The 21,360-nt window shown below is 37.0% G+C and overlaps 1 protein-coding gene across 2 annotated transcripts; it reads right to left on the bottom strand.

The window, feature by feature from the left end:
- Window positions 1-505: 505 nt before the first annotated feature.
- On the bottom strand, window positions 506-21,318 carry INTS13 (integrator complex subunit 13). 2 transcript variants are annotated; one of them, XM_075113530.1, is made up of 17 exons: window positions 21,241-21,318; window positions 19,356-19,587; window positions 17,920-17,994; window positions 16,913-17,115; window positions 16,551-16,631; window positions 15,242-15,332; window positions 14,004-14,132; window positions 12,266-12,350; window positions 9,572-9,661; window positions 8,545-8,634; window positions 6,875-7,053; window positions 5,896-6,066; window positions 5,358-5,512; window positions 4,167-4,397; window positions 2,866-3,005; window positions 2,065-2,200; window positions 506-1,214 (listed from the first exon to the last, which is right to left on the bottom strand). In XM_075113530.1, the coding sequence occupies exons 2-17, from the start codon at window positions 19,578-19,580 to the stop codon at window positions 1,175-1,177; spliced, it is 2,121 nt and encodes a 706-aa protein (XP_074969631.1). In that variant the 5' UTR covers window positions 19,581-19,587; window positions 21,241-21,318; the 3' UTR covers window positions 506-1,174. The 2 variants fall into 2 exon arrangements, with proteins under 2 accessions (XP_074969631.1, XP_074969639.1); XM_075113538.1 differs by lacking the exon at window positions 21,241-21,318 and adding an exon at window positions 20,834-21,155.
- Window positions 21,319-21,360: the final 42 nt, after the last annotated feature.

Raw genomic sequence — 21,360 nt, 5'->3', positions numbered from 1 at the left:
GTACGCAAAGAATACTCGCGTGGTATTTGTTTTCAGATCTAGTCATCACAAACTATGGTATTTAAAGTCTCAGGTGAAGAAATACAAATATATTAATTTAGTTTCAGAAAAGCTCAACTTCAACTATAACATATCAAAACCTGTGAGACCTTCAGTTGCTTAAGCAAGCTAGAATAAGGCAATGGTTGCAGATCAGAGGAAGGCTGGTATACTTGTAGAGCTTAGCTATTCATCTTTCCTTAGCCTGCTCAAGCCAACCCATCTAGAAGCCAACCCAAAACCTTACAAGGGATTAGATCACAGATATTCGGTGAGAGAGTCCTCCCATTTGAGAATTCTACTCTCCATTAAGAGAGAAAAAGGCTCTACAAAGAAACCGAAAACAGATCATCTACTTTGTCATTTCATAGCCATTGATATTGAGTATAAGTCTCCCCATGACATTCAAAAAGCTTAGACCTAAAACCAGAGGTGTCTTAGAGGGTATATTTCATTAAAATAATAATCTAATGATCAGCAAAAATTTTATTTGACTTTTGCAAACAAAGACTTAACTCCAGCATAACAACCTGAAAGGCTTTGCTTTCTAAAGACCATTTCTAGTCAATTTTTAGAAGTCCTTAAACCAACAATTTTTATCTGTAAAACCACTCACACTCCCACCCCTTACTTGAAAACCAAGGCTGGCATTTTCTCAGCTCAGTGACTAGGTACTCAGCATGCAGTCTTTTCCATAATTCTGGACTCCTGAGGAAGTTTCATATAAATAAAGTATTCATGAACCAAAATTAACAATATTATCAGTTAACTGTCAATGACGTGATTTTTTTTTTTTTTAATAGCCAGTGATTTTGAAATATTAAACAATACTTAAGGGAAAGAACTTGAAATTCTGCCTAACATTTTTGGTTACTTGATTTCATCCATGGCAGCACAGGTTTTCTTCATCCTAAAAAAGTGACTGGAAAATACTTCAGGACAGCGCCTATTTGCACACTATTCATTTAATATGATATGCGGGTTTGATATTTCATAGCAAAAATAAGAATAGAAAAGTGTAAAAACCAATCAAAACAGAGCTATACAATCGTACTGAAACAGTACCAAGATCAATTCCAGCATTAAATATTTTTGCTATTCAGCCAAGTTCTGTCCAAAGAAACAAAATTAATCATCACTGCCGGCCTGCTTTTCCGTTTTCTGTTGTTTCCATTCTGAAATGCAAGACAACAATTGGTAAGGCTTGTTACTGGAAACACAATCAACAGGCTAAGGAAAAAAAAAAAGATTTAAATATTTTTTTAATCAATGTTTTTTATTTCACTAACCATCCTGTCTCTCCCTGCTCCCAACATGCACAACCTTATCCCCTCTTAATACTTCTTTAAGCAGCACTCGGTACATAAAGGAAGTTTCTGCTAAGAAACTTTCCAGCACCAACTGCAAAAAGCTATCCACTATCAACCACACCAAAAGACAGAAGTCTATATTCATGTGACTACAGAGAACCTACTTCTAAAATTTGATCTTTAGCTGTTTGCTTCAAGGTCTTCACTTTCACCCTTCTTACACTGATCATTGACCACCACCATCTTATTTACTTAACAGGGGGTTGGTTTGGTTTTTCAGTATTTTTTGGAAGAACATGGACTACTACTGTCAACTTCATTATAGCACAGCATAAGACTCAGCCACTCTTATTATCAACAGCATTTTTATATTAGCCAGTCCTTTGAAAGCTAAAGCAAGCAACAGACTGGCACAAGAAGCCTCAATTTAGCTACTGTTTAACCCCCCTGAAGTTTAAGAGTTTTGCTGCAAGGGCAATCACTAAGGCACCAGGAATACCATTTATCAGAAGTCAGCCTTGCTCAGCACAGACGCCAACAACTGAAAAGCAAACACTACTGTAGTTCTCCAACAATACGGAGAAACAAAGGAATGTATTTATACATTTTAAGGCTCAAAAGACTAAGGAGTCTTTTTAATGCTCTGAAGTATTCCTCCATACTGCATATTGACTACTGCTACGATATTTACAGTGATGCGTTTACTGATACAAACCCATTTTCTTCTTTCAGATGTTGATATAGCTCAGCTTTATTGTTGACAGAGTTCAAACGACCAATAAATTCCTGGTGTTTCCTAGAGTTGGCAGTATTAATCCTGTTGCTCCATAAAGACAGCAAGGACATTGGCCCTAAAATTACAAGTAAGAAGAGTCTAAGTGATTTAATTTCTGAATTCTTAAACATTACATCATTATAAAGGCTTAGAAGAAATTGCAGACTATGGTAGTACAAGATATTAAAACCACTAATATTAAACAACCTTACAACAGAGGCTAAACAAATACAAAAAATGCAAACTGGTAACAGCCGAGTAGTTGCTTCATAAGAAATTGACTTTGCTTCAAATGCAGAATCTGAACATCAGCTCAGCCACTGCAACAAATGATAATACCTCACACCAAGGAAGAGAAGTCAGGGAGAACTACCCAGAACTACTGCTCAGGCATGTTTATGTTCATTAGTCAGCAGGAAACAATGACTTCTGATACCTGTCCTGAAAGAGTATTTTTGACATACAGTAGCTCAAATAGCACCAGCAGAAATTTGTCCAACCCCCTGTAAACCCAAGAGCCTATCAGTAGGCCCACACAGTATCTTGGTATCTCTTTTTATGTAGATCTGTTGAGGTTAACATTTATCAAGAATTTCTCAATGTTGAGTGTTTAATTAAAAGTTATCCTCACTGACTTAGCTTTACTCCAAGAAGATTAATCTCATTACTCATGAAAATACAGACTGATACAACAACTTGTATCTCTAAAAGAAATACTGTGTTGCGATTCTTCTGGCTCACCTTTCGCCTTTTCAACTGCAGGCATTTCATCCATTGTAATAAGAGGCTTTTTGTTGGGAGGCTCAGGAGAATCAGGGGAATCTTTGATAACTTCAGCTTCTGCTAGTTCTTCTTTTTCACGATCCAAGAGGCCTTTTAACCTTTTTGAGATGAAAGGAAAACAGTGAAGCAAAATATGCTACAGCAGCACATATGATTCTTGATACCATTCTGTACTCCCCAGTATACACAACTCAAATCATAAGAAAATTGCTTTTGACCCCTTGAAATGGGTGAAAAACAATAGGGAACACTAGGCAAACAAACCTCTGGATAAAGCCTTAAGTACAGGGAAGAATCATAAAATATGATTTCTCTTAAGTTAGTTAGCAGTGTTTATATTGTTGTTGAGGCAGTTGATCATTCTGAGTTTCGAAGGAAAGACTAAGTAACAATGAATACAAAAAAATACCACACAATTTCCTATTACATTTTCTATGTGAATTCAGACCTATTCTATGCCAAATCCCTTTTATCTCAGTCCCCATTTTTGTTCCACATGTGAAAGTAAAAGCAACTGTAGGAATAGGTTTGATCATACACAGAAAGGCATGAAAGGTCATCAGCATGATGACAATAACATAGGTGGAAACGTCCTCCTATCCTAAGTGATCACAGCATGCACAAAACACATGCAAATGAAGCTTACTACTATAAGTGGTTTTTGATCTATTTAGAATAGCAGTTTAAAAAGACTGAAAACAGAAGAGACTGACAGATGCTTACAACTTAGACAAGCTACAATAACATGAATTATAGACAGTAGGTATACAGAATCAATCCTGACATTCAACTAAAGAGAAGAGCCAAATCCATCTGCATTATCTACCTGAACACTAAACTGCCTACAGCTGAAGAGAAAATAATGCCTGTCCCAAGTTTTCCATATTTCATATTAGATGTTAAACTGCTTTATGGAAATATGTGGTGTGAATACAATAAAATCCAGCTTGAGGAGTCGCTGCTGTTGCAAAGCCCTGCTAAGTGGTCAACAACTTGCCCAAGAACCATGCTGCTTGTAAAATATGTTAATTTTAAAAGTCTGGTAATCAGGCACTATGATCAGATGCCCATTTCCCAAGCTTGGTAATGGTGACTGGTCCAAAAAACCCTGGGATCCTTACTGGTAGTCAGCCAAGGTTACAAGCATGAACACATCAAACTGAAACCTGCAACTGTTTCACTGCAATTCCTCTCCCCTTTGAAGTAGGGCAGGACAAAATTTTTTATGCTATAGTTTTATTTCACTTTAGAAAATCTACCTTTCTGATTCTTGCCATGGCTTATCTGATTCATAGTCTTTGCCCAACTTCTCTGACTTGTCTTCTTTGTCTTCTCTCTTTCTACCTCGTTTCTTGCGCTCCTCTTCTTCTGGGGGTTTGCTTCTGCAAGCCATCAAACATTCTAAGACTCGCTGGTGTTTATCAGAGTTGTTTATGTGTGCTCGTACAAGGGTCTCCAATTCATTCCACATAATCCGGTACTGCTCATCCCTAAGCAAGGCCAGAAAAAAAGATATTACATACAGGATTACCTAGATCATTAAACCATTGAAGGTTAAAAAACAGACCTTAAAAAACCAAAAATAACTCTGAACACATTCTCTGTCCTCTTGTACTGGAGGTCTATCCATATGGGATTACTCCATCCTTGCAACTAGAATCCACACAGCATATAACGTTTCCCAATTAACATCCAGAATTAAGTTTAAATTGAAAGAGACTATGTCCACTGAAAACAAATCTCACTGCCAAAAGGCACTTCTGGATCCTTTCAGGTGTTTGTTAACTATGTAATATCAGGATATGCAGAGGGCCACTCAAGTACTGGCATGCAAAAACAACTGCTATTTAACTCTTCGGATAAAAAATTTAGAAAGAATTGTACCATGCTACTGTAAATAGCTTCCAGTCACGCAGGCAAATCTTCAGTAGCTCAATTTCTTTTCAGCCAGTTCTTGGAAATACAATGCACACATCACAACAACTGAGATACCAGGATATTCTATGATTGTTTTAAAGGAGTAGCCCATATTTTAAATAACTCTTTCAACAGAATTTGACTAGTCTAATATAACACGATTTTAAAGCAGTGTTCATTTATAATACGCTTATGTTTTCCTTTTTATTAACTTTAAATTATTCCACTTCCTCTGTCCTAGCTTGTATCAATCTCCTACCTTTCCTGATTACTATCTTTGCTTTCATATTTTGTAACGTACAATTCTTGGGTATTAAAATGATGTATTTTTTTCCTAACATACAGCAATATCAGTACTGTAATAGCCCCAAATGATGCAGGCAAAGTATTCACAGCATTTGTTCTGCACACATACAGCATTTAGTTTACTACGTATTACCTTTGGCCAAATTTTTAAAAATTTGGTATGAAAACAGAGTCAATAAAGTATTTCTGAAAAAAGTTTAGCATTAACAAAAAGATATGCATGTAACCTTTTTGGACCCTTTCCTCTGGTACCAACTGTTGAAATTGGCAATGGATCATTTTTCCTCTCCATGTCTACCAAATTGTATATTGTTTTTTGACAGTTCAGAACATCCTCATCAGTCATTGCTTCTTTTACAATCACACTGGCTAATGGCACTACCTGTAAGACAAAACAAAAGTCAACAACGAGAAAAACCTGTGCATGTCGCAGGAGAGAAACAGGAAGAGCAAAGAAACCACGGAACACCACACAGCAAAAACACCCCCTCTTATCCTCAATTTAGTAATAACTCTGAGCAGGTATAAGCAGATGAACATTATCTTTACCTGGCAGCACTGTAGCTGTCAGGTTTAAAATATTCTACCCTATTCAGATGGCAGCGCAATAATCAATCAGCATTAAATACAGAATACTAAGTGACAATAAAGCTGAAAAACTGATTCTGTGGCAAGTGATTTATCATAGAGTTAACATTCCATCAAGTGGCAAGGTGAAACTTAATCTAGACCAGAATGAAAGGTTACAAACCCCAGGTTACTTACAGCTTGCATGTTGAAGATAGTAGTCTGAGAAATAATCATTGGCCAGTAACGAGTATGTTTCTCTAACTGATCTTTTGCACGTTCCAATGGAATTTCAAGACTTCCATCGATCTTATATCTGGGCTCTAGAAAAGGAGTTAATCGGTTTTCCCTCATAAATTCACCAAAATCCTAATGATAACCAAATAAGATACAATTAGGAATTTCTCTAACAAAGTAACTTTCACTGAACGGGTGAAACAGCATAGTCTTGCTTATTACTAACCATGTACCATCCCCACTGCTAAATTGGACCCTAACAACCAGAGCCCTCTTTCCAGCTTTCAGATGTACATTATTCGCGGTGAATACAAGAGCAGTTGTATAAAAGTATGGGTTAAAAACTGATGCAAGGTTTTTTATGAGGAGGGCCTGCTGGATCTGCAAGGTATTTAATGTATGGTAAGAGTTTTATTATGTTTTTCTGGAAACCATTTCTGCTTGTTTACAACAGATACAAAGGATGTGTTAAAAAAAAAAAAAGAAAAAGCAAAATGAATGCCAGCTGATCATCTGATCCACATCCAGGATTCAAAAGCTGACAATTTCATCTTTTCTATTTATTGTATGGACCATTCACGTGCAGTCTATCCTTCTGACAATAAGCAGGATATAGCCCTATGTGTATCCAGCCCACAAAAAAAAACTCGCCAAGAAAAATGTTATTCTAGAATCAGAACAAACTTTAAATACTCATGGTGCACAAGGAAGGAAGTACTTCCTTGACACAGAAAGGATTCTATGAAGCAGGCATAACAATAAGCAGATGCACTACTTTATACCAAATATATATCAGTAGTACAAAGAAAAACAGTTTGACCATGCAATCCACTCCAGCCCTCCAGATGTACCAACATTTCCTTTACACATCTACTGCACTACATCTCGTCGTGTGAGATAAGCAACAACGTAAGAAAAAAAAGAAAACAAACAATCTTACTGTAATCCGGTAGTCAGTGACTCTTCCACCACACCCTTCGCTAATTGATGGGGGATCTTCTAGAATTGATCGTGAGCTGCTTAATACATGCAGAAAAATTTCTCCTCCATGGCTGCTGAGCATGTGACTGATTACTTTAGAGCCAGATTTGCGTGGCTGTTCCAACAAAACAGAACGACCTGTTGGAAAGGAGATCAGTTTCATTAGTTACTGCACACTGCAATTTTAAATTAAAACTACACACACCCAATACAGGCTTGTACTTAGCCAGTAAGACTCTGAATCTATTGAAGTCATGTTTTCACCTAGCTGAATAAGAAACAGCTATCTCCTTGAGTATTTACTCCATGTCTTTACATGGAACATAGTGTCATATGCTCTTAAATTTTACACAGAACTAACAAAAAGCCTCTCTCCTGCACCAACCAATCACTTTCTCTGTTGGACATTATTCTTAGGAAAAATACATATCGGTAAGACATTAGAATGATATATTGTGTAAGGGCAGTTTGCTATTTTTCATTATTACATATTATGTTGTATACGAAACTTATTTGGCTGTACTGCAGAAACTCTCACATTAAAAGCGACCTCTAAAAAGTAAGAAAATAACCTAGGCGATTATAAAAGGTATCAATTGATACTACTTGTTAGTGCTTAAAATGGATACCATTTTTCAGACAGAGAAATAAAACTGCCTTTGTCTTATTTCCAGTAAAATACACTAAGCATAAAAGGCTGCATTCTCCAAATAAATGTTTGTTATGAGGAAGCAAAATAGAAGATCAGAAGAGAGCGGTTATCTGAAATATGCTATTAAATTGGTTCTAGACATTCTTATTAATCAAAGTACTTTTTCTGTACAGAACCTTTAAAGAAAAATACATTAAAATACAGTGTTTAATAAAACCACTGCGCATTTATTTAGACATTCAAATGACTTGACTGAAGAAACATCCCATTAAAAGGACGTTTACAGTTAGCAAACAAAATTGCATTACAAAAAAACCCACCACACGCAAATAACGTTGACTACATGTTATTTGTTGGGAAGAAACAGCTTTGGCTTATCTTTTAACATGTATTTAAACGGCAACCTCTTATAGAAAGATTATTCAATACAATCGGCAAAATCTTGCAGATAAGCAAAAGATAACTAAGTCTAACCTACTTTTTTGACCTATCCCAGTACACATAGGTAAATCTGCCTCAACTGTCCAACATACTTAGTTGGTCACAACCAAGTTAAAAAAGCTTTCTGAGGCTGCCCAACATCTGCTAAAAATCAGGCATAGGCATCAGTTGCTAATATTTTTCAAGAGTCAGAGTAAGCATTGGGATCGAGTCCACTGTCACCTGCTGAAAGCAGTGTTTCCTACTAAGTAGTATAGAGTGAAAAGTATTCTGCATTTGGATTCAGAAGAGAACTACCAGAATTCAGTGCTTGCTGCTTTACATCTTTCCTCCCATCCTCAAGTTTCAAAACACATTCCACTTGCCTTTGAGTACATTTAACAACTTGTTTCTTATTTACACGATACTTTAAAACAAACTTGACATTTTTACAGTATATAGACATTTAGCGCTATACAAACCAGAATGTGCAGCGTGCTCTATTCACAATATTAACAATTAAAACATTAAATAATTAGGCAAGGACACAAATTTACCATTAAGGAGAAAGTTGGTAAGGCATGAAGAAGGTCTGCTATTTACATCGACTGGTGAAATTCTGTATGCTCCAGTGCAATAGTGTAATTCTGAAAAATAAATGAGTAGAAAAGTTGAGAGCGTAGTTCCACGTACAGAAGAAAAACCATCCCACAAAATAAGAGGAGAGGGAGGCGGCAGCTAATCCACAGTCAGCAAAACTAAAAAGTCTTGATCTAAAGGTTTGCTCCTTTCACCATCTCCTTGCAATTGTTCCAGTATCAACTCCAAGAACCGAATACATTCCCAGGCCCTATTTCCAGCAGGACCTCTAGTTCTTTATCTCCTGATTTATTTCACTGTAGAGTCAGCCTGCTCTTATTTCTCTAATCTGTATTTTTGACCTGCTGGCTCAAAGATTCAACGTGTCTTGCTGATCATCTACAGGGTGCATTGGCTGAACAGCCAGGTGGTTCCTGTGTCACCCCAAAACTTTCCAGTTTCTCCTCTACTCAGATTTGGGTAGCAATCTCTCCCTTACTCAGATTTGAAAGTTAATATAAAAGGGACTAGTCTACTGCTTTTTACTTAGCACTCTAAAGATTTCACTGAAGATAGTACTGTGATCCACCCCCCCACCCACCCTCAGCCCGAAACAAAAATTAAACCAAAAAAGATTCAATGTCTCAAAGCTGCTAAAGCATTGTGGAACTGACGATGTATACTTGGCCCTGTGGGAGGGACAAATAGTTACTGAATATTGTAGTTGAGGAACAACTTCATGATACTTAACAGGAGACTGAAAAAAGCTGCATTACTACCCCTCTCACCTCTTACACAAACCACTGACTAGCCAAGATCAGGAGAGCATCACGCAACCATTAGTAAAGCAGGGTGCAGTCAGTAGCAAGGTTTATAGAGCAAAAGGTCAAACCAGCGTTAAGCAAGAAGTGAACTACCTCCTTGTTCAGATCTTTAACAGTGTAAGAGAGAACAGTGTTGAACACACGTCAGAATGTCAGTTTTGTAAGATACTATATTACCTACCCACACTATTTGTTCGAGGAGTACACCATTTTAATGTCACAGTTTCTTTAAATGTGCCTTCTCTGCTATTGCCACCCACATGATTATCACCTGCAATATAAAGTCAGAAAAACTGTGCAATCAACCATATTTTCTTTATTACAGCAAACCCCTCTAAACTTAAGGTAAAAAAATTTAACATTAGCATATACAAAACAATCTGATTTTAAAAAGTCAGATATCCAACTTAAGCAAAGAAAAGTTATAAGCAGTAGCAGTTGAAAAAATAACCTTTTAAAATCAGCTGTTGCATATATTTTAGAAACCAATTCATCAAACAAAATACTGCAGCTCCAGAGTATGTTCCATAGGTTTGATTCAACATTTAGAAAATTATAGATATGTTTTGTTTTGTCTGTAACAGGGAATTATTTTTCTTCTAAAATGCCTCGGACTTTTAGACAAAATCTTTTTTAGTTTTCCAAAAAGAAGTCAGAATCCTTAACAAATGTTAGAGCTGATCATTTCTTGTGCATATTATAGCCCTGAGTCAAAACTGAAACTGATCTAAAGGCATATTTGATAAGTTGGGCTTCCTGGGAAAGTATTTGGTCTCATCCTCCAGTATCTTTGCTATGTCAGACTTAAATCTGAACATCTCTCAACATGTTTTACCAGCTGTAGATGTTTTATCATTGAAATACTTTCATACAAAGCCTCACTGATAACTGCTCTGGCAAAAACCACTTGAAGGCCTTAACACAGACATTACCAAAGCTCCTTAATACATTAAACTACATTTCTACCAGTGATTTTTACGATTCTTCGTGATCTTTGACGCACATTATCTCAGGAAAGAGTTAACTGAGTTTTGCATGAAGTTTCAGAATTACAGTAGCATAGTCACTTAATATGCTCAAGTCCATAGTAATTGGGAAGAATGAGACATACATCAACATGCAACATGCATGCAGTATGTTACGGTTTAGTCTAAAGTCATTTACTCTCAAAATATTTGTTTGATTTGCTTATTAGTCATGCAGGTAACTTGCAAAAGATGATTTCTTTTTCAGTTAAAATAACTGGAATAAATATAGAAAGTCTCTTTCTTGCTATCTAAAGGCCAAATTTATTTAATCTAAAATAATCACACAAATAAGATCAATGTGATTGAATTCCTACTTTCCTTGCACCAGTGCCATTATAGCTCAAAGATTTATTTAAAAATAAAAGAAAGCAAAATACAGGATTTAAGAACAGGCTTTTTCCCCTCAAAGTTCTGATGGACAAAAATTTGAAGAGGAATTGCTTTGTCAGAGTTTGCTTTTGACTTTTACTAGCAGACTTATTCCTTGAGCCAACAGGTATTACGAAACTATTTCTGAGCCCATACAATAAAGTTTTATGCTTTTAACATAGTAACACAAGCTCAGGTGAGTCTGAATTCATTGCTGTAACATCATAGTATTTTTTTCTCAATCTTCAGTCCTACACTCCACTAAGATACGGAGCACAGCACTTGCAGATAAGGAGGAGTTACCTCCTTTTCCTCAAAGTAATGGTAATCCCCTTAAGAGGAAAAAAAAAAAGCAGTAACTCCCCAAAATGGCTAGTTATGGACCACGTGATTTCAAACTTCAGAAAAGAAATATCCACTCTTTGTTAAATAACTGACATAACTAACTCATTTGTTAAATTCTTCACTTCTTAGAAGTAAAACCACGATCAACTCTCTAATATGCTTTGGAACAATATATTTCAGATAGTAAAACAAATATCTACAGCGTCTATCTAAATACATGTACCCTACACACAGTACATTAGACTAAGCTTGTAATGGTACTGAATCACATAACAGAAGTTGCAATTGATGCAGTAAAACAAAGTATATACAAGCCATTAAATCTTCAAGCAAGGCTTCAGCGCTGAAAAGGCATACTGTTTAAGTATCCCACACCACAGTGGCACAGGCGGAGGGTTTTTTCCCCCACTGCTTGGCTTTGCTTTTAATTCTACTAATACAGAATTTTTAGCCTGACTTACTAATAAAGTTTTACATCAAGGACCGTTTCCTGAACAAAACAGTTTTGCATAAGGCTTACCTTTGTGTTTTTCTAACCTCAGCTGACTTATTAAAAATTCAACCTCAGAGGAATACTAGGTAGTAATTCCCAATTTCCAAAAATGATACTAGGTATTTCAAATACAAGAAGAAAGCTCAAAAGCAAAAAATAACCATTGTCTTTTCCAAAGGAATTACTGTCATACACAGGCCTATGGGACATAAGTGATGTCAACTATCATTACCTAACAGACAGATTAAAAGTTCATTTGTGCACGGAATAATTTTCTACAAGAGATACTTTCTTTGTAACATCACTGCACATCTGGTCCCTCATCTACTTTTTACAAATCAGTACGAAATTGACACGCCCCTCAAAACTCACACAAATATCATGAACAAATGTGAAACATTGTTTGATTAATTTGACATGTTTTTTCATTGTTACATCCTTATTACTATATTAAAATATGCCAGTAATGAGCAAACCTCCAACGCCAATGTTACAAGTCAAGTTCTTGGGTTGTAAGGAATAACTGAAAATACGCTAATCATGCCTGAAATTTACATCTATTTGAAATTTGCAATCTGTCTTTGTGAATACTTCTAGGAGGCTGATGAAAAGCCACTTTGAGAGGACTACTTCTACTTACCACTCTTTAAAAAGTCAACGTGTGCCTCTTTGTGATGAAGAAGCTCCACATCATAGTTGGCTGATGTGTTAGCATGTTGTTCTTCCTTCAAAAGAAAAAGGTAGAAAGAATAAATATAGTTATTTTAGCTGGAGGTGACTATTTTCGTACATGAATGATTCTACATTTACCTTTCACTCCAGCAGAAAAACAAAAAGTCTCCAAAGTGCATCAGACAACAACGGGATTGCAATATTGAGGAAACTGTTTGCTCTCTGCCCTGTTTAAAGATGCAGCCATCTGCTTTTCCTTTTTTCCACTTTTGAAACCTTATGGTTTTATACAAATATCATGACAGGGTGCATAGGTTAAAATATAGGTAAAAAATAGACTTAACTACTTTTGTTTAAATTAGTGGAGTTAAGGAAGCCTATGACATATTGAATATTACCAGCAGTTACAACTTACTGAGCAGCAACAATTGGTCACTGCTACAACTACTTCTCATAACTAAAAATCTCAAGAATCCAAACCAAAAAATACATTTCAAACTTATCATAATTTCCTTGCACTTAAGATACATAAGAAGTATACAAGTTTATAATTAGAAAAATGGATGTTTGTAAAGAGGACACTGCATCTTTGAACAGCTGCAGAGGACTGGCAAAAACAGAACAGTAACCTTGGTAATTTATTCCAAGTTAAAAAAGAAAAAAAAAGAAAAAAGAAAAAACCACAGAGAACCCAACATACTCTATTACTATAAGGACAAAGGCAGAAGGGAGAGGCATACCAGCAGCACACAGGTCAGAAAGTTACAGACAAGGTATTTGCAAACTTAAGTCACATTTATGCCATGACCCATGTCAAAGTTTCATTAAAGCTGTGAAAATAACTTTTAATTTCATGTTTTAACTTATAAAATCCATACAGTATTGCTAGTTTTCAAAGATGCAAGTAATGATTGACAGTATTAGAACTTGATGAATTTTTTTATATCGGGGAAGTTTATCCGCCCCTGCCCTTTTTGTTTCTTTGAATACAGACACTTCCATTTCAATTGCCTCTCGCTGCCTGATCAGAAAATTACCATTAAGTTAAATAATATTTGAAATTCTTAGTTGCGCTGACTTCCCTCCCAGTAGCAATAAAAAAAAAGATATTCAAAATAGGGACATAAACAACTTTGAACAGAAGGTGTTTAATTTAATATCTTTCTTAACCAGATATATCCCCTGTCCCCGTTTCTGGTTTATGGATCTTCATACTGGAAAACCTACTGGGAAACCTTTAGTCAAAAATCAACTATTAGTTACAAACACCTTTATGTAGGGTGGGCATGACAATGAAACAGAGGAAAAAGAGACTCACTATGCCACTATAATGCACAAGGGTCAAGAATATCTAAACACAACTAGAAAAAGACAAAAGAATCACAGACAAAGCAATCTGAGGTAAATAAGATTGTATTTATATAAAATAATACAAACAACTGAAATAACACTTGTATTGCTACATCAAAAATTGAGATTCAGCAATACATTTTGTTCTGTGATCCTTCTTTACTTTTTTTCCCCCTTCTTTATTTTTACTAACCTGGTCACAGACATTGAATGTGGGCTAATAAAAAAACAAAACAGAAAATATGATATGGAGAGAAAAACAATGTAAAAATTCAATTAAAATAAACATTAAAAGTTTTCAAACAAATTTAGAAGTGATGCAGCTAATTAACACAAAGCTATAGACACAATATTACCTTCATAGGAATGTTAGTTATTGTGGTTGAAGCCAGATCAAAGTGCTGTTGTACTAAAACATTCAATTTCGTAGCCAGATGCCGTCCTGCACGGACACTGTGCACTTCACTGGTTAAAACAGGTGAAAGCTAAAATAAAGTCACAGAGAGTATTAATGGATTAGGCTCTAGTATCATGTAACAGTATTATTCATTTGAAACTTCAAAATAATCACATTTATACAGCTAAATTTGACTATGGGGAAAAGCTACCACCCAAAAAATCCACACCATGGGAAACTAAGAAGGAAGGAGCAAAAGTTACTGTTTGTTCAGAATTTTCCAGGTTATGCCAGTTTCTATAGTTGCAGTTACTATAAATGGTCAAAAAATTAAGTGCGCTAAAAAACTTGAGTTATTACTTGATAATAGGAATAATTAGTATCACAACACGGGGAAGAAATCCTCTTAATGGCAGCTCTGGATCTAGTTTTTCCTCTTTTACCAGCTGAGTAACAGGAACAAAGTAATTTTTGTACACCAACCTGTAAGTGCATCATATATACACAAGGGAAACAAAAGCAATCCATAAGATGCATTTCATTTTTCCCTAGCCAACAAGGACATTTGGGTCTAGGCTTTTTTTTAAAAGAAAAACAAAGAAACCCCACCCACCCACCCACCCCAAAAAAACCCAAACAAACAAACACACACCAAACCAGTGATAAAGATGACTGTCTTACAGAGGAAAGTAGTAGTCAATTTATTCTCTTCTGTTCAGAGTTTCATTTTTTTAGCACAACTACAGAAAGGTTTTGTAGACAACAATATCCGTCCTTTTTATTTATGAAATAATATGCAGGACTAGGTACCTTTTATGTTAAGAATGAGACTTTTTTCCTTGTGTCTTTTTTCTTTCTCAAAAAAAACCATCACACCCAAGACTATCATTCTATGGTATGAACAGACTTACTTCACAAAAAAAAAATGAATCATGAATTATTAATGCAAGAAATTAAGTCACGAAATGAAAAAAGGGGATACTGTACATGCACAAAGACCACAAAACAAGAAAACAAAGCATACGTTTTGGATGGCAATATGCAGGCTGTCAACTTTTCAAAGAATTACCACCTGTACTTTTTTCCTACACCTTATGAGAGGCTCAAAATGTTATTGCTGAATACTTAATTTGCACTATTTTAAGTCTGATGTGGTTCCTAATCCTTGGATAAATTTTCTCATTTTAAGCTCCTTACCTCTTTTTTAGGACGATCTGAAACAAGGCTGTCTTCTCCAACTGGGTAAGTGTGGATTAAGACCAATTCGCATTTCTGAATCTGCATTAGACTTAAAAACAAAAACATTCTATTTAGCCTGCAGTGTGGCAGGCTATCTCCTAGAAGTCAGATTAATTCTGCCAAGATTAATCTCATTTCCACAACACAGAATCATAAAGATGTATTACAATGTACTGTTTCAGAAAGCATTTTGTAGAAACTAGGTTACATTAATGATTTTCAAGAGCACATACCTGAAAACAAGTTTTTATCAGAATAAAAAAAGGTATAACATTTCTAGCTCTTCAGATATTGCTATAGCACCATGTTTCTTTTTGGATGTATCAATGGAATAGATCCTTAACTGGTGCAATCTGTTCAGCTTCATTCAACTGAAAACTGACACTACAGAGAACTTGTGTCTCCAAGTATGTGTGCAGGTATTAATAAGGGGATTCCAGTGAACATAAAACAATTACCCAAATAGGATGCTTATCTCCTAATGCGGCTGGAAATTTGAAGAGATCAAGACATTGTTCCATGTCTCTACCTACAGGAATGAGACCACTTTTCCGTCTTTACAGTGGACTTCGAACCTGATTCCCCGGGGCAGTATCCTTTACACATACGCAAAACTGCAATTGTGGCAGGTGAATATAGGGGAATCCTGCTTCTGCTATTTAAGTGCCTAAGGAGCAACCAAGAACAGGTTCAAAAACTACTATACACTTCACAAGGCAAAACACAGTCCCTGGGCCAAAGAGTTCACTGTTTAATTAGACAAAACATAGGGTGGAAAAATGACTTCTCCGAGGAGATGCAACCTGTATTTCAAGAGATTCCTTTATCTCAAGGGAAGTGTCAGGCAACACAGTAATTTAGGAATTAAAAACTAATTTCAAAGTAGTTACCTATTTTAGTCAAAGAAAGATGAATGTAAAATTAATGCAGTGTTATCAAGAAAAAAAGCATCAGATGCATTACTCATTACAAATATACAGCATATGACAAGGCACAATTAAAGTGTCTCATTTTGGAGCAAGGTGTAGCAGGTAAAAACTTAAATAAATACTGTCCTATGAGGGGAAAAGACAATTCTGAAAAGCTAATGATTATAGAGCAGCTCTAAGTCAACAATATCATAATTTAGCACCTGCTATTTTACACAGGTATTAATCCAAACAGTTCATTAGAATAAGTTAAGCGACAAAGAGACATGCATATTTCACAGAGGATATAACAGGCACATGCAGACTAAAGAAACTATGTTTGTAAAAAGTATACTCACTGATCTGAATTAGCTGCAAGCTTGTTGTGGTCATGAATGGTTTCCTGAACATAATCCTCCAGCATCCGAACGTGACTGTCACTAGAAAGAAATGTTATAATTTCTTTTTATTCAGGATAATCAATCCTCCTGTTCAAAGCAACATGCCACTAAATGCTTTCCTATTTCAAGTGGGAAATTTTTGGTTTGTTACTGTAACAGACCTCCATAAATGAAATTTTTAATAAGGCAAAAAATGATCTAACAAAGAACACAAAAAAGCTAACTACTTAGGGCACTAATTCATGACAATCAATGAAAGAGTTCTAAAAATATATATATATAACTTTTTTTAAGTGGTGGAAGCACATGATCATACATACCTTTTCGCATTAGTAATACAGATTATTCTTCCTCTGTTTCCAACACGTTCTGCATTCTCCATGAGCATGGTTCGAGCCTCATGCTGGTATTCTGTTATTTTGCAGAGTGCTTCAACTGCTGCAACCAGACCATGAAGTATGCTGCAGCACTCCGGATCTGCCCGAGGATTAGGTGGCCCGACAGCTGCCAATGCTGCCATCAACTAGTTAAAAGAAAGAAATTTTACTGAAAGTTACTTTCCAGCCATTTGTTAAAATGCTTTTCTCAGTTAAGAGAAAGTCAACATTATAACTTATTTTACTAGCAAATTAATATTTTTGGGAGAAAACCAAGCAGAGCAATTAAAGACCATTATATGTTGCCAGCCTTCCAGAAAACATTTGGCCCTAAATTGTCCTTTACAATTAATCTATTAATTGTTTTTAAGCCTTAAGAATATAATATTCTCATTTATTACAGAAAAATACCTGGCTATAACAACAAGTTATATCCAATACGTGAGAGAAAATCTAACATTATCAGTTGCCATCTGCTTTTATTTTCTGAGAATTTGGAAACTCAGTTCATGCCCAAAGTAAATTTTTCAGAGGAGGAGCACTTTCAGTATGAACCAAAATGAGAGCAAAGAGAATATTTACAATTTTTTTTTTAAACACAGTTTATTTGCCTATGAGGTAAATGAAAAAAAAAAAGAACACCACAAAAACCAAACCACCACAAACCAAAGTTAAAATTCAAGAATTATCACCGAATTACAGAAGAAATACATAGGTGATTTATTTATAACATTTATTTTGATATATAACTCCATACTCAAAGCTACTGGATTCTTTTTAAATTATGTAAAGCTGCCTATAGACCAGTCCAGCCTCACAGGCTACCTCCTAAAACTCTGTTACACAGTAATTTCAGACCAGATCCACCAACATTTTAATTAGGGAGAAGTTACTACTTATTCCGCAATTAAAGACGACATACAAAACAAAAGAACAGTTACAAAGCATACCTCCTGCAAGTTCTGATCTTCTTGAGTCCAAGAATTCAAGACATGAGCCCCAGAATCACTCACAATGAAATTTACCTAAAAGGATCAAAAAAACACGTGTAAGCTAACAGCCAATCCATAGAGATGACAGCCATTATGGCTACTTCCCCAAATCCAAACAAACACAAATTACACCTCTTTCTTCTTATACTCTGGAGGTATGTGCAATGACAAGCCAAAGTAAAAATAACACAAGCACAAAAAGCAACCACTCCCGCTATATTCAATTATCCCTTTAGTAACGTTATTCTATTTATATTTTAAGCCACTAAATCAATCTCTACGCCAAATTAGCATTGCAAGATGATATTATGAAGTATTTTAATAATTAGGTAATACTTGCAGTAGAATAGCTACAAAATAAAATTTTAGTACCACAATATTGCAAATCATTCTCCAAAGACTGTCACAGTAGATCATGGGGGTGAAAATCTAGCAAGATTTAATGAACATCACATAGCAAAATATGTTATAAAGGTGACAAAAAAGTCAAGACAAAGCATATAATGGGACTTGACTGTATATTAAATGCCCTAGAGTTTAAATAAAATGTTTGCTGTCTGAGAACCAGGACATGCAATCCATCAAGGCAGCACAGCTGACGTGCATCAAATCACTGAACTATTGGAGATATTTGTCAGTGTCCGGCCTCTTCCACAGCCACTCTCTGACACAGCCAGTATTCCAGTATTACTACTGTGTACCAATATCACTGTCATAAGGTTGTTTAACTTCCTTTTTTTTTTTTTTTTGGCTTTTTTTTAAAGGGTAACTAACCTTTACGAAATTGCACAATGGTTTATTCAATAATGAGAATGGATCTAAAAAACCAGGGATTAGTTACCATTATTTATGATACAATGTTACAGAACCCACCAGGCATTTATTTTTCTAAAGAAGGAGCTGTGTGCCAGGAAGGTCTCCCACTTTTTCAAACAAGTGGCTTCAGGGCAATCCTACCTCTTCCTAAAGCCCAGAATTCCTTCAAAGTTGGCACCAAAAACCTTATGAAGCACTACAAAGTGTGTTTAGAAACAAAATTCCATTTGAAGCAATACATCACTCAAGCTTTTGTAAACTTATAGCTCAGGAGAACACAACCGCAAATCTGTAAATTACCTTAAAGCACCTCTTCTCATGTTTTGCACTAAGTTACAACGCGACATTACAACAATGAAAGGTCCCAAAAATAAATATGTAATGGGATTCATATACTACTCAAACCAACTTAAATAGCTATCAAGTGTATCAACAGCACAAAGAAATTTTTATATAATAAATTATAGTTGATCTTTTAATCTAACCAACAGCTAATGATATTAAAAGACTTCACTAGCATGGGAAAAATATCCCTCATACTACAAAGTATCATATGCAGTATGGCTAGAACAACTTACCAGTTTCTTGAAAGGAAAAATATCATACATTATTCTACAGTACTCCATGGATGATTCCACTGAACAGGTCCATAGTGATTTTGATATGGGTGCTAGAGGTATAATTCCTTGGGTCCGATTCTTTACTAACATATCAAATTCAACATGTTGTCTGCAGGATTCTGCCATATATGGGCAGTGATCCACAACGAAAACAGTTTTATGAGACTCAGAAAAGATTTTCATTTTCTTCCTAAAAGAAACAGATATTAAGATCAGAAAGAAATTGTGCAAGGGGAAAAAAATCACATCACAGAATTAAAGTGCAACTTATATAGTATAAAGTTCTTTTGCTGGAATATACAAGTTTTAAAGAGGTTACCTCCTACAGTATTTAGATTACACATTGCATACATCAGCTCCTCAAAACTGTTGAGCTTTTAAAAAACCACAAGTGTTCCCATTTTAAGAATCTATTTACATAGAGACAAATATCCTCTAGAACTCTTACTAGTCCATATATTTAGTATCTGGAATTCTAATCAGTCAAGACTATTTTTCTTGCAAAGAAAAAAAATACAGGAAACGTGAAAGCATCCTGTTGACAAGGCAACAATGAGGCATAGTATTACCTTCCCCACTTTCCTAATTAAAATAAACTTTAAAGAAACAAAGTATAGAAACTGCTTCTTATTTAAACCCAATTTCCTAAAATAAGCGACGTGGAAAAAAAATAATTTATGATTAGGCTATACAGACCTTGAATTAACATAAACATCAGACTTGTAAGTGGATTTTCAGCCTCCACTTTGCTACGTACATCTTTATTTTTAAATGAATATTTGTATCTGTACTTTGATCTCTCACTGACAGACATACCAAGTCTGAAATTATAATGTAAACGTTTCTTATCCAGCAAGACTTGTAGGAGCACCCCTCGCATTCTTCCCAGCTATGAAGCCTGAAAACTCCGCAATGAGGTGTGATGCATTTTCCTGTTTCACATCGATAGGCTGGGTTTCCCTCTCCTACAGCATCACTGAAATAAATGCTTTTACTATAACATGAGATAGATACTCGTGTTCGGGTGGACATCCTAACCCAGAGACCCAAACTACATATGAAAATTAATCTTAGACTAGCGCTACTTAGACCACTAATCTTAAAGCAAAGGTTCCTCATCAAACTTTTCCAACTTGTGGATGTTTCCATGACTTCTCTAGTGTAAAAATCTATTTCGTCCACGCAAATGCTGCTGAATGACAGAATACACAAAAGCAAAAAATATAAAAAACTAAAACATCTAGGATAACGAGGGTTTAGGCAAGCCAGGCTCGGGGCAGCATCTCGCTCCGGGGCGGGCAAAGGCTTCTCCCCCGCACTCAGCAGCAGCTGCCCGGGCCCCGCGCCCTCCCCTTACCCCGGCAAAGAGCCGGGGGACCGGGCCACGGGGGGCCCGGGGAGGTGCGTCCCCGCCCGCCCGGGGGAGCGTTTCTCACCTGGGCCGGCTCCTCCTCTGGTGCACAAGTCCCGGGCCCGCTCCGCGCCGCGCCCGTGCCCGGCCGCGGGCTCGCTCCGAGGAGGAGGAGGCGGAAGGGGGGTGAGGCCCGCGGGGCGCCCTAGATGGGGTCGGGCGCGGGCGCCTCCGTCCGGGCGACCTCCATGCCCCTCCGCCCGCTTCCTCCGCCGCCGCCGCCGCTGCCGCCGGCTCCGCGGGGAGCGCGGGGCCCAGCTCCTGCCTCCGCGCCCGGCGCCCGCGGGGGTGGGAGAAGCGGCCGAAGCCCCCCCCGCTCCGCCCACCCCTGAGGCCGCGGGACCCCCGCGCGGCCACTTACGCCGCTGGCGCAGCGGCTCCCCCAGCGCTGGCGGGGGGAGCGCCTCTCCCCTCCTTCCTCCCTTACCTCACCTCACCTCGCCTCGCCTCACCGGCCACGGCGGCCACCCGGGCCCCGGCGGCTGGCCAGGCTCGCTCTCGCACTTACTCCCCCCCCATACCCGCCCCGGCCCTGCGCCTGGGCGCCGAGCC

Source organism: Phalacrocorax aristotelis, chromosome 1, assembly GCF_949628215.1.
Source record: "Phalacrocorax aristotelis chromosome 1, bGulAri2.1, whole genome shotgun sequence".
NCBI classification, from domain to species: domain Eukaryota; kingdom Metazoa; phylum Chordata; class Aves; order Suliformes; family Phalacrocoracidae; genus Phalacrocorax; species Phalacrocorax aristotelis.
This window is presented reverse-complemented; position numbering and strand designations above follow the sequence as displayed.